Source organism: Balearica regulorum, chromosome 24, assembly GCF_011004875.1.
Source record: "Balearica regulorum gibbericeps isolate bBalReg1 chromosome 24, bBalReg1.pri, whole genome shotgun sequence".
Taxonomy (NCBI): Eukaryota; Metazoa; Chordata; class Aves; order Gruiformes; family Gruidae; genus Balearica; species Balearica regulorum.
The window spans coordinates 3,433,671-3,449,607 of NC_046207.1; the positions used below are offsets into that span (position 1 = coordinate 3,433,671).

The following is a 15,937-nucleotide window of genomic DNA, read 5'->3' on the forward strand; positions in this document are numbered from 1 at the left end:
TTTACCCTGCCAGGCTTTGCACGGCTGTGTGGCTTCAGCTTGGAGCCATCTCAGGGGCCTCTGCGAGTGGTGGAAGCAGGCTGGAGAAGGATGTTTTATGTAAATGGGAGGGATATTTCTATAGTTATCCTGAGACAGTTATTGGGATATAGCTGTCTCAATGTAGGTCCTTGGATGGGCACTTTTTTTCTTCAGCAGAAAAGAAATGCTTTAATTTCTTAATAGAAATGCCGGTACTGGGACCGGCATTGTTTAACATCTTTGCCAGCGACATGGACAGTGGGATCGAGCGCACCCTCAGCAAGTTTGCCAATGACACCAAGCTGTGTGGTGTGGTTGACACGCTGGAGGCAAGGGATGCCATCCAGAGGGACCTGAACAGGCTGGAGAGGTGGGCCTGTGCGAACCGCATGAAGTTCAACAAGGCCAAGTGCAAGGTCCTGCATGTGGGTCGGCACAATCCCAAGCACAACTACAGGCTGGGCGGGGAATGGATTGAAAGCAGCTCTGAGGAGAAGGACTTGGGGGTGTTGGTGGATGAAAAGCTCAACATGAGCCGGCAGTGTGCACTCACAGCCCAGAAAGCCAACTGTGTCCTGGGCTGCATCCCCAGCAGCGTGACCAGCAGGTCGAGGGAGGGGATCCTGCCCCTCTGCTCCACTCTTGTGAGACCCCACCTGCAGTGCTGCGTCCAGCTCTGGGTTCCCCAGTACAGGAGAGACATGGAGCTGTTGGAGCGAATCCAGAGGAGGCCACGAACCTGATCAGAGGGCTAGAGCACCTCTGCTATGAGGACAGGCTGAGAGAGTTGGGCTGGTTCAGCCTGGAGAAAAGGCAGCTCCGGGGAGATCTAATTGTGGCCTTCCAGTACCTGAAGGGGCCTACAGGAAAGATGGTGAGGGACTGTTTATCAGGGAGTGTAGTGACAGGACAAGGGGGAATGGGTTCAAGCTGAAGAAGGGTCGATTTAGATTAGATGTTAGAAAGAAATTCTTTACTGTTAGAGTGGTGAGGCACTGGAACAGGTTGCCCAGAGAGGCTGTGGATGCCCCATCCCTGGCAGTGTTCAAGGCCAGGTTGGATGGGGCTTTGGGAAACCTGGGCTAGTGGAGGGTGTCCCTGCCCATGGCAGGGGGTGGGACTGGATGGGCTTTGAGGTCCCTTCCAACCCAAACCATTCTATGATTCTATGATATTGCTTCAAAGCAGCACAACCCAAAGGAAATAGGGTGAGAAGGAATTTGAGTGACTTCCCCTGGGCCACATTCTCCATCTCAAAGTAGGACTGGCTCCTTCCTACCCCAAATCCTGTGTTTCTATGTGGGAGGGAGCCAAATCAGGGGGATTGGGTGCAGGTAGGAAATTCATTGACCTTTCTTCCTGTAAAGCTGCAAAGACCAAAACTGTCTGTGCAGCCAACGATGCTGAGAAAGCTGGAGCAGGCATCTGCAGAACCTGGGAGAATAATCCTCCTGCAAATACGGATGGGCCGCAAAGCAGATATGAAAGCATTTAGCACTGATACATATAATTTCCATGCTAAACAGTGCTCTAAATGCTGGGAGCTGCATGCCGCTGGGGAGCAGCTGGAGCAGACAGTCGTGCTGGGCAAACGGGATGTCGCAGCCCTCACGGCACTCTTTGCCTTCGCTGTTTTACTTAACCCTTCCCTAGCAGGAGGGGGTTTTTTCTTCCCTATATGCTGGAGAGAGCAGAAAGAGCAGCATCTGCTTTGTGCAGCTTTTCTTCATCAAGCATTTCTCAACATGAGTCCTGGAAAAATGTTACAGCCACCCACTAGATTAAAACCTGGTTGGACAGACCTTAAAATGCCATCTACAGAGGTGAGGGAGCAAAGCATGCTATGCAGGGGATGAAGTCCCAGGAACATCCTACAGCCTGGTTGAGTCTGACCTCTGCTCACCCAGCTGCAGCCCCCAAGCCCAATGTCACCCCACACCACAACCCCGACCCATGGCAAGAGGAGGGGGCTGAGGTCCTGGTGATGCTGCTCCACCTTCACCCTGCATCCCTGCCACAGTGGGACTGCAGAGCCATCCACTCAGTTTGTCATCTGCTGGGGGGCCATACTGCTTTAATGAGAGTGCCAAGTAGCATTAAATCGAGTGCCTTGGAGAAATGTGGAGGTATTAAATCCGTACTTGAGCAGACATATAACAGAATGATGCCATTTTTGTCTGACCACATCATTTCCATGAATCTATCTTGGTTTAGTTTATTAATGGTATTGCTGTGGTTTTGTTTTACTGATAGAGAGTACTGTTGCTGCCGCTCCTTGGCTCTGCTGACTTTTAATTACTGAGTCTTCCTGCTTGTCCTCCCTGAGCAGTCTGCATATGTGCCTCAGCACAGCACCTGGGATGCAGGAGGGAAACTGAGGCACTGAGGATGGGGAGGAAACAGAGTTTGTGCCCAGCCCCACCGGTCACAGTGAGGGTTTTCGATGACTGCATGAGCTGCTCTGGGCATTAGCACTGTGCAAACCTCATTTTCCTCTGCTGGGTTACTCCAAGCAAAGCTTTTCCTATCACAGATATTCATGTGGCTTCTCACCTGGGTGGATTCCCAGGTGACTAACAGAGACAGCACTTGTGATTTAACTTTGTTCTTAGTTGAAGCAATTACCAGTTGTCTTTTCTCTACCTGGATGAATATTATCATAAAATTTTAAACAGGGACTTCATTTGCTGTGACCCTCTATTTCTCTGTCAAATTTAGGTCAAAACAACTAAGGAGCTCAACAAATGCTAATGGATGCAGATAAGCACAGACATGCAAACTACACGTGATTAAACACACCTTGTTTCCTAAGAAATACAGGTTTAAAACAGTTAACTTAAAGTGAATGTTGCCGCAGCAACCATACACATTAGCAAAGCTTAAAGCAAAGGTCACTGTTAAAATTAATTTCTCACTACAAGCTATGGAAGGCAGAAAGTAATGCTCACCATGCTCTGATGCTTTCCCAGCTCACAGGCTTGGAAGTTTTGTTTTGTTTTTTTCCCTTGCAAAAATATTTGAAGAAAACCCTCCTTTTCTTTGCATGTAAAATTTGCTCTGAGAAAATCCCAAGAAACCAAGGACTCAATTTTTCAGATAATCAATGAAAGCAAATATTCCCCCATGAAACTTTCATCATATTAATAACACAGTATTTTGCTTTTTCTATTCAGTTGCTCTCTAGCCAGCTCTATCCACAGGAAATTTTGGGAAAGCCATTCAAATAACAACATTGAGTCTGGGTGGAGAGGAAACACTGTGTTCTCACACCCAGAGAGCTGTGAATTGGGGTGTTTTGTTTTAGTAAATGGCAATGTCTGTCTCTGCACCGGCAGCACAAACATCTCTGGTACCCAGGAGCAGTTTGCACTGAACTCTGCCCCTTCCAGGGTCTGCTGCCCATCTTTCTGCTGCCTGTCAAGGATTGTATTATATGGATATTACAGCCGTTGTGCTTCCTACCTCACTTTGTAGCTAGGACGTATTTAGCTACAGTACATGTTGTTCTAAATATACACAAATTATACATTAAAAAGCCTGCAATCTGGCCTACCTAATGCCTACGTTAGCACACTTGTGTAGCTGGGAAAAGCATACAAGTCCTGCTTGAAATCTGAAATAGCAGCAACGGACTTGGAGCAATCATCCTGGGAAAGGCTGGAAGAGACCAATGGGAATGGCTAGGGAGGAGATCTTGCAGCCAGGAGGTGTGAGAGGGTTGGAAGGGCTCTGAGAAGCAGCCCACCAGCACCAGGCTGGAATCACTACCGGGAAAGGGAAAATCTGGCTTATTGCTGTTGGTTGCAGGGTTGAAGAAGGGAACATGGCTGGAGGATGAGAGCCAGAGAACCCCAAGCTGACTTGGGAAGCTAGGTCAGAAAACCAGGCTTGTGCCAGAACTGGGCTTAACCCAGGTGCTCAGACAGGACCAGGGTGATAGTCATGGCCAGGGTGGATCAACAAGCCCTTGGGGAATCTTAGCAGAGATCCCATTTGGTGTCTACCACAAGGGTCTTCTGGGGGCTGAGCTTGCAGCAACCCATCAGCTCACCTGGGACTGCAGCCCCAGTTCTCAGGGCAAACCGTGAACTTTAACAGCCTGGAGGTGGCCCACAGTCCTCCACTAACTCTCTACCCTTCTTCCCCATAGGTCCCCACTGCAACGCCTCAGTAGACCTGATCGGCACGTGTTGGCCCCGGAGTGCAGTGGGACAGCTGGTTGCTCGACCCTGCCCCGAATATTTCTATGGTGTGCGGTACAACACCACGAGTAAGATGAGCAGCACTGGTGGGGACATGATGGATGAGGGGTGGGGGAGATCAGAGAGCAATGTGCATCAGGGGCTGCAGAGGCACGAACGACAATACATGTCTGTGTACGGAGCTCACTGGGGACTCTGTGGGATCCATCAACCAAAAAAGAAAAAAGCCCTCGTATCCCAGATTTCAGAGAGGGTGGTTTCACAGCAGCAGCTTTATAAGCAGGTCCTCCTGAACATGCCCCCATGAAGGGGGAGAGGGCTGACACTGCTGTGGGAGGTGGCACAGAGGTTTTCAACCCCGAGCTGAGCAAGGAGTGGGGGACCTTGTGGCTCATCCCCTCCTGGCACGGGTGACTGCATTGTCACTGCCAATGACGTGCTGGGAGCAGGGGATGAAGCGAAGACACTTGAAAAGTGCCCAAAGCCATTCCTAGCACACGGTAGAGTTTCTGACCACCCAAGTGCTGCTTTTGATGAAAGAAACATCTTGCTTCCCACAGAAAACATCAATTTTTCCATCCCACGCATTTTTGCAGCAGTAGAAGATTGCATGCGTTCGGCTCCTGCTTTGTGGTGCCTCTCATGCCATTACAAGAATCTCTTTGCATTAATCCATACTTGTGCCTGCCTAAGAGCCATTCCCACCCCTTTCCCATCCCATCGCCCTGATGAGGCTCACGGTCTCTCTTGTTAATAGCAGAAGCCCAGCATCGCCGTGGTGCTGACGCTATTTGGAGGCTGCTCCAAGACTGTTGTTGCCATTCCTTCCCAATTAGCCTTGCCGCTTGCCATCCTTGCTGGGAGGCAAAGAAAGCTCCTAATACAGGGAGAGAAGCGAAAACTTCACACTATGGTTGCAGCAGCACTCACAGGATGGCATGGTTGCTCGAGCAAACAGCACAGAGGAGGGGAAAGGAGAGTCGAACTCACGCTGCTCCCACTGCATCTCAGTGGTGGGAGGCATCGGGGTCCCCCAGCACGGAGGAGCAGAGCTGGTGCAGACCCAAAGCCCTTGAGTGGGTCTGAAATGTCCTGAGGATTTTGATGCTGCAATCACAACCAAGACAGCATTTGAGCTGGCTTCAAAGCAAATGATGCCACGGGTTCAATGCCAGTGACCCCTGCATTAGTGACGATCATCAGGACGCACCTTTGTTCCCATCCCTGTGCACCATTAACCCTTCGACACACACCCTCTCTTTCAGATAATGGCTACAGGGAGTGCCTCGCTAACGGGAGCTGGGCGGCACGGGTCAACTATTCCCAGTGCCAGGAGATCCTCAGCGAAGAGGTAGGACCTTGGTAGCCCCTCAGCTGAGCTCTTGGCAGGAGGGTGAGGGACAGACAATGGAGTTTCAAAGGGCAACAGCATCCAGGTCAGGAATGGCCCAAGGGAGCTGTGCACTGGGTGTGCAGCTGCATCCCAGATGTAAGGTTTGCATGCAGCATATATGACCCCCTTCTTGATTTGTATTTTCATTCCCTGCCAAAAATAAAGCCACGCCTGTTTCCTTCCCTGTTAAAAATCCAAGAGGATTTGCAGTGTGAGGTCTCCTGGCCGCAGGGCCACTGGGTGCAGATCAGCACGCCCTCCAGCCCCATCACCCTCCTCCATCTCCCTCTTGACACAAGCACTCAGTGCGAACCCCATCCCTCCCCGCTGGCAATGAAATAAAGGAGATGTTTAGGAAGCTGAAAGAGATAAAAAAAATAGGCACCAAGAATTACAAGCCCCTGAGTAGGTCAACCCAGCCCTCAGAGCAGAGGAGAAGAGATACAGGCTGTTCATTTGCAGTTGATAACCACCTCTGGTATTTAAGATGCTGATATCTCTTGCCAGGAATGGTTTTCTCACTCAGTTAATTGCTAATTCACAGGTTGGATGTGTGCCTAACAGCAGGAGCAATCAATTAATTTAATTATCACTCACACCTTCCTGAGATTCCCTGCTCCCTCTGCCCAAATTCATCCCAGCCTCTCAGCTGCCCCCAGGGCAATGGGGAATGAACTGAGACATCAGATGTCACGTTGTCAGTGAGCTCAGCTGGATTACAGGAGGACTTCCTCCTGTAGAGGATGGGGTGAAGATGTCCCAGTGCTGAGCAGGGGTGATGTAGGAGCAGTGACTGTGAGCTGCCCTGGCATGGGTAGGATGTGAAATGCCTGAGCCCTTTGCAGGGCCAGCTTGGTGCCTCTCCTGTCCACATTAGCCCCATCTGACCAGCCGTGTCCCCTTCCAGCCCCATCTCCACTGTCCTGCACCAGCTGGGTTCCAGTTGCTTTCTGAAAAAGGGCCCAGAAGTTGTGATGCAGCTCTCAGAGGTGATATGGTGGAGGAGGTGGGTTTGAGGTGGTACTTGGGGCTGCTGCTGACCCCCTCCCATCTTCCCCCCTCCCCCAGAAAAAGAGCAAGCTGCACTACCACATTGCTGTCATCATCAACTACCTGGGGCACTGTGTCTCACTGGGGGCCCTCCTCGTGGCCTTCGTCCTCTTCATGCGTCTGCGGTGAGTGACCTGACCACTGCTGTGCTCCTGCCGGGGACGAGCCCAGGGAGGTCACCCCATGGCCGTCAGGCTGGGGACATACTCAGCCCCTGGGTTTTGCCATATCCTCCCTATGGCCATTGCTCTCCAGTCTGGAGGGATCATGCCTATCTCAGGGTTATTTCCCTCCTACTGCTTTTTTAAAGCAGTGGGTTATGGAGGCAGAGGGTCCTCCTCAATGCCTTCCACCTCCTGGCCCTGGTCCTGCCCACCTCACCCAGCGCATGGCCCCAGCAGCTCACCTTTGGGATCCCAACAAAGACATTCAGCTCCACAAACAGCCCTGTCCCCCAGCCCGTATGTGGCCAGCCCCCAGACACCCACCACGCTCTGATGGTCCCTTGTCCCCTCTTCTCCAGGAGCATCCGGTGCCTGAGGAACATCATCCACTGGAACCTGATCACAGCCTTCATCCTACGCAATGCCACATGGTTTGTGGTGCAGCTCACGATGAACCCAGAGGTGCACGAGAGCAATGTGGTAGGTGCTGCTCTGCCAGGCAGCTGGCCTGAGCCCAGCCCTGAGCTGCTGGGGTGTGCATGGAGTTTGAGAATTCTAGATATGAGGCTACAAAAGCAGCTTGAGGGCCTAAATAGGACTGTCTGGTGGTTGGTGGACAACCCAGGCTTAAGAGAAACATGGGTTCAATTGTTCTGCTGGGGTATGTGTTGGTCTGTGCATCAGTTTCACCACTAACGCAGAGCTCTGCTCTTCACCCTCCATGTCTCCTGTTAATGTGCTCGGCAGGTCTGGTGCCGCTTGGTCACTGCTGCCTATAATTACTTCCATGTCACCAACTTTTTCTGGATGTTTGGCGAGGGCTGCTACTTGCACACAGCTATCGTGCTTACCTACTCCACAGACAAGCTCCGCAAGTGGATGTTCATCTGCATTGGCTGGTGTAAGTACCAGTATTTCCCCTTCACCCAACGGGTACCTGGGGTTTTAGTGATGTGTGATGCCCACCTCCATCCTCTGCTCCAGCTCTTCTTGTACCCAAATAGCTGGAAAAAGGCTGCCAGGAGCAGGAGGATGGGTTTTGCAGCTCACCTGGTGGTTTACCCTGTGTGAGAAGATCCCTGTTACAGCATAATTCGGTGGCAACATTGCAGCCCTGAGACTCATCTGTGTGTTCATCTGCAGGTATTCCCTTTCCCATCATCGTCGCCTGGGCCATCGGGAAGCTGTACTACGACAATGAGAAGTGAGTCTGACTGCTGTCATTCCCTGTTCTTTCTGCCCAGTTCCCCAGAGACCAGTTGTGCCAGGGGCTCTGCACAGAGGCAGGCACGGATCCTGCCTGGAAGGGCTGACACAAGGCAGGGTACATGGAATGGGTGGGAGGAAAAAAAAAGATAATATTCTTCTGTTCTTTCTTTTATCCCACTTCTGTGCTCTCGGCTGCACGAGCCCTGCCTGCAGTCACCTGCCGCTGCATTGTTCTCTTCACAGGGCAAATGAGATTTTTAAGGGGGGGAAAAAAGCAAGATCAAGCCAGAGCTCCTACAACGTGTTTGCTAAATGGAGCTGGGATTTAATCTACCAGCAGAGATATAAACTACCACCACCTGAGCCATTTTCACAGAGACTTGCTAATGAAGGACTTAACAGGCACCCGCGAGTTCATCACACCAACAATGAAGTTAAAAAGAGCCTATTTAGATGAATGGCAGCTTGTCTTGTTTTTCAGTGCTAGTTTTGCCCCCTGACTTCAGCAGCCCGGTGCTACACACGCAGGCACAGCACTGATTTAACAAAACTCAACAAGGTGCTCCCAGGACACGCATACACCTGCGTGAGCTCCCACAGGGTTTGCTGGGGACAGAGCCAACCCAGACCTGTGTGTGTTTAAGGTTGTCCCTGCTCATCCTACAATAACCTGTTCCCCCATCTATACAGGGCCCATAAACCCCCATGCACCTCCACATACCGGGTTCCTGGGGAATCTATTCCACAGTGGCTACAGCAGTTTAAGTTGTACTGCTTTCACCCTATGGACCGTGACTTACAGAGATTGTGCAAGGACAGGAGTAAATCCAGGTCACTCACACTGCAGGCTTGTCCCCAACACCACTTGTCCTTGCCTTGCAGGTGCTGGTTTGGGAAGCGAGCAGGAGTTTATACTGATTACATTTACCAAGGTCCCATGATCCTGGTGCTTCTGGTAAGAGCAAAGTGACCTCGCTAAATATTCCCTTTTGGGAAGGGACAAAGAGGGGCAGAGATGCCAAGTCACAAACAGCAGTGCCAGGGTCCAACCTATGTTTTTAGGGGCAAAACTGTACACAGGGTCCCACAGCTTTTCCTCCCTCTTCACCCAACGTTGAGAAAACCCGAGGGAGTACTAATCACCAGCACAAACTGGCCTTGCTGAATAATTGAACCTGCTTCTCATTTCCCAGCCCATCAGGTAGCCAGGCTACTTCTAATTTGTGTCAATTTGTGCTCAGCTCCCAGTGCTGCCTTCCCGTGCCCTTGTTAGTGGTTTGGTGGCCGGGAGAACAGCCAAGCAGTTCCTTGCTGTGATGGCAGCCACTCTCCCAAAATCCTTTCAGCCGCTTTCTGTTCCTATTCCCCACCTGCCTTTTTTTCCTTTACCCCTTTCTCCAATGCCTGCCCTTCATCACCCATCTCCTGGTGTGCCCTGCTGCCCCGCTCCCTTAAACAAACTTTTAAATCTTATTGCTAAAGTGCTTTAAAAACAATAAATGCATATGTCCTGTTCCAGTGCATGGAAGGCAGTAGATCAGGTTCAAGAGGAAACATTCCGATTTCCCCTGGAACAGTCCATTGCCTCCACTGCAGAAATGGGAGGAAATGTTGGGGAGCAGACACTAACAAGGTCACCTCTTCTTTCCAGATCAACTTCATCTTTCTGTTCAACATCGTCCGAATCCTCATGACGAAGCTCCGAGCTTCGACCACATCGGAGACAATCCAGTACAGGTAAGAGCGTGAGCAGCCCTGCAGAAAGCAGACCCAGAAACTGCATTAGCATGATTGGGGGGGGCAGGAACAGCCCCATCAGCCAAGTACCAAGGGGATGGGAGCATGGAGAGACTTCCAAGAGCACCTCAAATGTTTTTTGGATGCACATGGCAGTGTTGGTGCACATCCGGTGTTGTTCAAAAATTCTGGCCAGTGAGAGCTTTGTGGTGGAGAACATGGACGGCTGGATCTGCCTTCAAAGGGAGCTACTGGGAGATGAGTATCTGCAAAAGCTTTTGTGGTGGGACCTGATCAGCTCACTGGACTCAGAGCTGCAAATCCTGGAACGGAGGTGAGAATTAAATCACCACTTGGCAGCAAAGCAAAGGCCGAGGAAGGAGTAATGAATCGATGCCACCCCAAACACCTCTTCACTAAGCTGCAAGGAGAAGGCAGCACTCTCGGCAGCATGCGACAGGAAGATTTAACCCTTCCCTGCTGGGGAATATTTTGCAGACAACTTGGGAGGTGCATGGTCAGAGCAGCTCTCCAAAGTACCTGGAACAGGAGAAGACACCTTAGTCTTCATCAATGCTTCTCTCTGGATCATTTTCTGGGCATGAATTGGGGAATCTCACTGTGTGCTGGGTCAAGAGAAGCAGGTTTGGGGTGGAGGGTGCCTTTTTCAGCTGAGAATGGAAAAATTCAGATGCTGTCATTGGGAAATGCCAGCTTTCCTCATCACAGAGTATTGAGCTGGCATGAAAAATTCAGCTTGGGGTGAGCAAAGATAAAGGTTATTGAAATAGGCTGGTTGGCCTCTGTCAGCAATTTTGAAAGACTTTTGGTTTTCCAGTATTTGCCTGATCTTGGCAGGGAAGGTTTTTCACCTTTGGGCAGTAGAACATGCTTCCCAGAAATGAAAATTTCCTATTTTTGTGGGATAGGATAACTTGGAGACTTTGGTAGGTTATAAACTGTGTAGTGCTGCTTAAACCAGGCAAGAGACAGCCCTGGAGGGCTCCCGCTTACCTTAGATGATGGCTTTTGGTAAAAAGCTGATGTATCCCCTGCTACCATGGCTGCTCCCCTGGAAAAGCTCCACCAGTACACATGCTGTCCCCTGGTTTGCCAACCTGAAGATTCTCATGTTCTCATTATTTCCAGTTCCTCTGTGCCATCTGCCAGTTTGTGTCAGTGGCTGTGGCTCTCCTCCAGGTCACCAATGCAGCACAGTCCCAGGCCCCATCCCTGACCAGCCCAGACTGCCAGGGATGACTTTTACTGTGTTCAGCTAATGTTGGAATCTGTCCATTAACAGGATGTTTAAGCAAAAAAGTGTTTACTTGGCATCGTTCTTGTCCCCTAATCCAAACGAATGAGATGCCAAGCCCCAATCATTCCTGCACTCTCTTGTGTCAGCACTATTACTTTTCACAAACTGCACTTGTAATCTCATCAAGAAAAGATATCAAATTAATTAGCTGAGATAAGTTTTTCATAAACCCATGTTGAAGGGTGTGAATTATTTTATCCTCCTTAATTCCTTTTTAATTGAGCCCTAGATCAGCCAAGCAATCATTTCACGCCAGCTCAAGGTCAGGCCTCCACTATCCACCGCCCTTTTCTGGATGGAGAAACCACAGAAGGTGCCCAGTGCTCAAACCAGCCCGCTCACTTGGGGATCACATTAGAAAACAGCCCAGCTCTGCTCCATCCTCCCCTGGTCACTGGTTTGCCTGGACCCAGATGGACCAGTCTGGTGCTGGGAGTGGGATGGGGAGAGTCCCCTTGCCCAGGGCTGCACTGCAGCATCTCAGGTCCATGTTTTTTCCCCAGAAAAGCAGTCAAGGCCACACTGGTGCTGCTGCCCTTGCTGGGAATCACCTATATGCTGTTCTTTGTCAACCCGGGGGAGGATGAGATCTCCAGGATCGTCTTCATCTACTTCAATTCCTTTCTGGAGTCCTTCCAGGTATGGTCCTCAGCACTAGCTTCCATCCCATTCCCCCACCAAGGGATGTGGAGGAGCCCATGCTGTGGTCGATGCTTCGCCCTGCTCCTGCCCCCTCCCACCCAAACCCCAGGGGAGCTCCAAAGCTCCTGAGCCTGGGGATGGCTGCTGGCCATGACTCTGCTGCTTGTCTCCTTCCAGGGCTTCTTCGTCTCTGTCTTCTACTGCTTCCTGAACAGCGAGGTGAGCAGCAGGGGTTAGGGTGGGGTGGGTCTACACCCTTTCTTGCAAGCAGATGCAAGCTCAGCCCAAGGCTCTGCCCCTGCACAGAGCTCAGAGGGTGCTGGCACCCAATTCCCAGCTGAAGACATTTGCCGTATCAGTCAGTGCATTACCTCCAGCTACAGACACATCTGCAGCCACAGGTAGTGTCCAGAGGGACAGGAGGAAAATCCACCCCTGAGAGCAGATGCTCTTTGGATGCACTCATGTGATTTGGTGCAGCAGAAGAACCTAGAGTCCCCCCATCCTTGGGAAATCTTTCCCCAGGGTGATCCCCATACACACGTGGGTACCCAGCACGTGGACAGGGGCACCTCCCGGGCTCTGACCCAAACCACAGACAGCAGAAAGCAAAGGAGGTGGGAGCAGAGGCTGATCCTGGAGCTAATCATTTGGGCAACTCTTTCCTCTGCCTCCTCCCAAATGCTCTTGCACCTTTACTGGCTCTGGAAAGTGCCCCAGACAAGCTTGCTTCATTACCAAATCGTAAATAATTGATGCAGGAGGAAAAGGGACTAGACCAGGGCTAGCTGGTGAACCAGGAGCATATCATACCATACAATTCATGGTCCTTCATCTCTCAATCCCAGCTGGGCTGGCTGAGGTGTTCACCCAACTGCACAGTCTCAGCTGCCTGCATCCAATGCCCTTTTCCCAGGGCTTTCCCACACTGCAGTTAATGAAAAGGCATTCCTTCACTGTTTACCTGTCACACAAAGCACTTGGGTGGAATTAATGTGAAAGAAATGCCACTAACATGAACCAGTCAATCCATAAAACCTCCCCAACTGTGTCCTGCGTCCCTCCCAGCCCCTTGCAGCATCCAATGCAGCGTGTGAGATGCTGGCTCTCCTGCAGAGTCCCTGTTCAGATTTATTTCTCCCTCTTGTTTCCATTTTGTGCTCAGAGGCACCATCAGCCAAGTTCACCTCTCTTCACAGCTGCAAGGGCTGCATTTCACTGGCATCACATCAAACAAGGCTGGGTGCCCTAGGAGGTGACAGGAGCTCCCAGGACCCTCCCTGGCGTGGAGAGCTGAGCAGGGTTTTGGTGGCATTTTTGGTTGAAAGACTGAGGATGAGGATGGCTGATGCCTTTGGACAACTTTGGACAGCCACATAGTGACTGAATGTGCCCTTCTCTCTCTCACACCCCCAGGTCCGATCGGCCGTGCGGAAGCGGTGGCACCGATGGCAGGACAAGCACTCCATCCGCGCCCGTGTGGCTCGGGCCATGTCCATCCCCACCTCCCCAACCCGCGTTAGCTTCCACAGCATCAAGCAGTCCACAGCTGTCTGAGCCGGGAGTGAGCTGCCATACGGGATAGGGGAGCCAGCATCCCCACTGCGTGGGACCCCTGACATGTCACAGCACAGGAGCCAGGTCCTGCCCGCACCCACCAGTCTCACAGAGGATGCACAAACTTGCCGCATCTATGGGAAACCCTACAGAAGCTCCTGTCCCACTTTTACTGGGGCAGATCTGTAGGATAGGACAGCTGAGATGCTGCTTTGTCATCTCCCTGGCAGCGGCGTGACCTGCTGGGGTGGCAGAAGGAGCCAGAGGAGCCTGGGGAGGTTGCAGCAGCCTCCCTGCCCGCCTCTATCCTGGGCACGATGCCCCATGTCCCATCGCTGCCTCTCTCAAGCTTGTCACTGCTTTGAGGTGACAGGACACCAGGACATTGCTGGGATGTCTTATGGGGCTAATCCCTTGGGAAGCAGGGTCAGCCTTCCAGTGAGTGCATGCTGGGATGCTGCTGGGGGGGAGCAAAACTCTTTGGGGGGGCCAAAGCCCTCTGGGTTGATGGGGGATGGATTGAGAGCCCTGGACTGATTGCAGACCTTGCTTTATATGGCTGTGGTTTTGTACCACTGGGGTTATTGGAGCCCTTCCCCTGCCCCTCGTCAGGTCCCCAGGAGATCCTGTAACTGCTGCTTGGTCCGACCTGCTCATTTCTCATCTTGACACTGAGGATGTGAGGCAGAGCATGGGGTGGGAGAGGGCAGGGAACCATGCAGGGGATGAGGATGGGTCCCAGGGGCTCTGAACAGCCACATGGAAGAGGCTTGGTCTGAAGGAAGGCATGAGGTTTAGTTAATCCTGTGGTCTGGCACAGCCCAGATGGGTCTACAGGTCTTTGCAAAGCCCCTGGACCTCAGGCTGGCTCCGTGCCCCTGCTTGGGGATGGAAAGGCAAGGGAGAGCTGCAGCAAAGCAGTGGCCCAGCTCTCTAAAGGCAGCTACCGTGGGGACATGCTGTGGCTTTGCTTCCCCTCCTCCCTGCCCTGCTTTTACCCATGCAGATGGGCTTGGTGCCAAAGCTGCTCCTTGCTCTTACGCAGGGGAAAGGGCCAAATCATTCCCATGCTGGGTTAAGTGCCTTGGAGGAGCGGCAGCCTCCCTCCCCATGCTGGGGACCACAGACCATCTACCATGCAGCTCCCAGGTCCTGCCAAGTCTCCAATCCACTCCTGATGTCCTGTTTCATGTGGTCACCAAAAGCAGCTGAGCAGAGAGCTCTGTGCAATGTGGAGGGTTTTGCCCTGACCTACTTAGAGCCACGTTTTCCCCACTCCATATGAGATCTGGGGATGCTTGGACAGAGGGAGGATGCCAGAGGGGTTACAGGCCAAATCTTCTCTCTGCATCCCAGGGATTTTGCCACTGGGGCCCTGCACTGGGTCTAGTATGAGTCCCTTTGCACTTCCACGCCTCAGTTTCCCCACTATAGACAACAAGCATAAGTATTTCCCAACCTGGGGAAGTTTAAGCATCTTCATAGTACTCTGTGATTTCCTCAGGATACGCCACCAGAAAGGAATAAAGTCTTTCTTTTTTTTACTTTAAAGCTAGGCATAGGCTAAAACCTCCAGGTGCTTTCTTTAAACATTCAAGAAGTTAAATAATTTGAAGCAAATTCCTCCCATTTCCCTCCCATTGAGATTTCCTACCTGCATGTCCACTGTGCAGCTAAAACCAGAATTACCCCATTGCCTCCAATAATGTGCTGGGAGCAGCGACAGCTCCCAGTATGATGGAGTGACCACAACGAGGACCATGCCCTGCACATGGGGCAGATTTTGGTCCTTGTACAAGCTCGTCCTTCACCAACAGCCCCAGAAACTGCCCCTTATCCAATATATGGGTAAGAGAAAGACCCCCAGAGTTAATACAATGGGAAAACTGGCAGCTCCCAGCTTTATGGCTGTTTTCGGAAGGGGCTGATGCCCTGCAAGGAATAGACTTGCTCTGTCCGGACCCTTGGACAGTTTGATTTCTCTGCCGGCTGCTTTGGCAGGAGCTAATAAAGTTCTGCCAGCTACAGACAAGGGGAAATGCCCCAGGGAGCTTTTTTGTTGCACATACAAGTAATGTTACCAAAAAGTGATGCGCTACATGTTCAATTTGGATTTTCTAAAGTGGGGTCATTTTTGGTGGAAAAGAAGATGGAAATTGAAAAACCAAAGAAAGAAACCCAAACAGAAGCATCTGTGTTTGCATCACTGTTTTTTCCTTCTCCTCTTGGTGGTCTACTCCAACTGACATGACTTTGCTTTCCGTAGCTGGAGAGGTGTGTGTATTCTCAGCCTTGTTTGATTAAAATTACTTCAATTCGTCTCACAAGGACTTTTGGGGCATGTTTATATTTTGGAAAAGACAACCCCAGCATGGCCCCTCCCCGCTTTCCATAGGAGCATCCTGGTGCTGCAGTGGGCTCAGCATCCCACTGGCCGCAGAGGCACCTGGGGCAGCCAGCGGCTTTTTTATCTCCTCTCTACCCCAAACCCACACACATATAGCATGGAGCTGGGATACAGGTTCCCCATGAAGGTATCAACACCATCTCTCTCATCTAAGGAGGGGTGAGGAGCACTCTGTGTGGGTCTCCCATGCAAGTACCATCAGGGCTAGAGAAACTCCTCCAAGTTTTCTGTCATGTT

The 15,937-nt window shown here is 51.4% G+C and overlaps 1 protein-coding gene across 1 annotated transcript in view; it reads left to right on the forward strand.

The window, feature by feature from the left end:
• The window catches only part of CRHR1 (corticotropin releasing hormone receptor 1), a 30,425-nt gene extending 14,805 nt beyond the window's left edge, over window positions 1-15,620 (forward strand). Inside the window, exons 3-13 of the mRNA XM_075774931.1 lie at window positions 4,172-4,291; window positions 5,489-5,574; window positions 6,685-6,791; window positions 7,190-7,310; window positions 7,578-7,731; window positions 7,974-8,034; window positions 8,922-8,994; window positions 9,691-9,776; window positions 11,598-11,733; window positions 11,914-11,955; window positions 13,153-15,620. Coding sequence (XP_075631046.1) covers window positions 4,172-4,291; window positions 5,489-5,574; window positions 6,685-6,791; window positions 7,190-7,310; window positions 7,578-7,731; window positions 7,974-8,034; window positions 8,922-8,994; window positions 9,691-9,776; window positions 11,598-11,733; window positions 11,914-11,955; window positions 13,153-13,293 — 1,127 coding nt within the window. The 3' untranslated portion in view covers window positions 13,294-15,620. The remainder of the gene's footprint in view (window positions 1-4,171; window positions 4,292-5,488; window positions 5,575-6,684; window positions 6,792-7,189; window positions 7,311-7,577; window positions 7,732-7,973; window positions 8,035-8,921; window positions 8,995-9,690; window positions 9,777-11,597; window positions 11,734-11,913; window positions 11,956-13,152) is intronic.
• The last annotated feature ends 317 nt before the right edge of the window (window positions 15,621-15,937 follow it).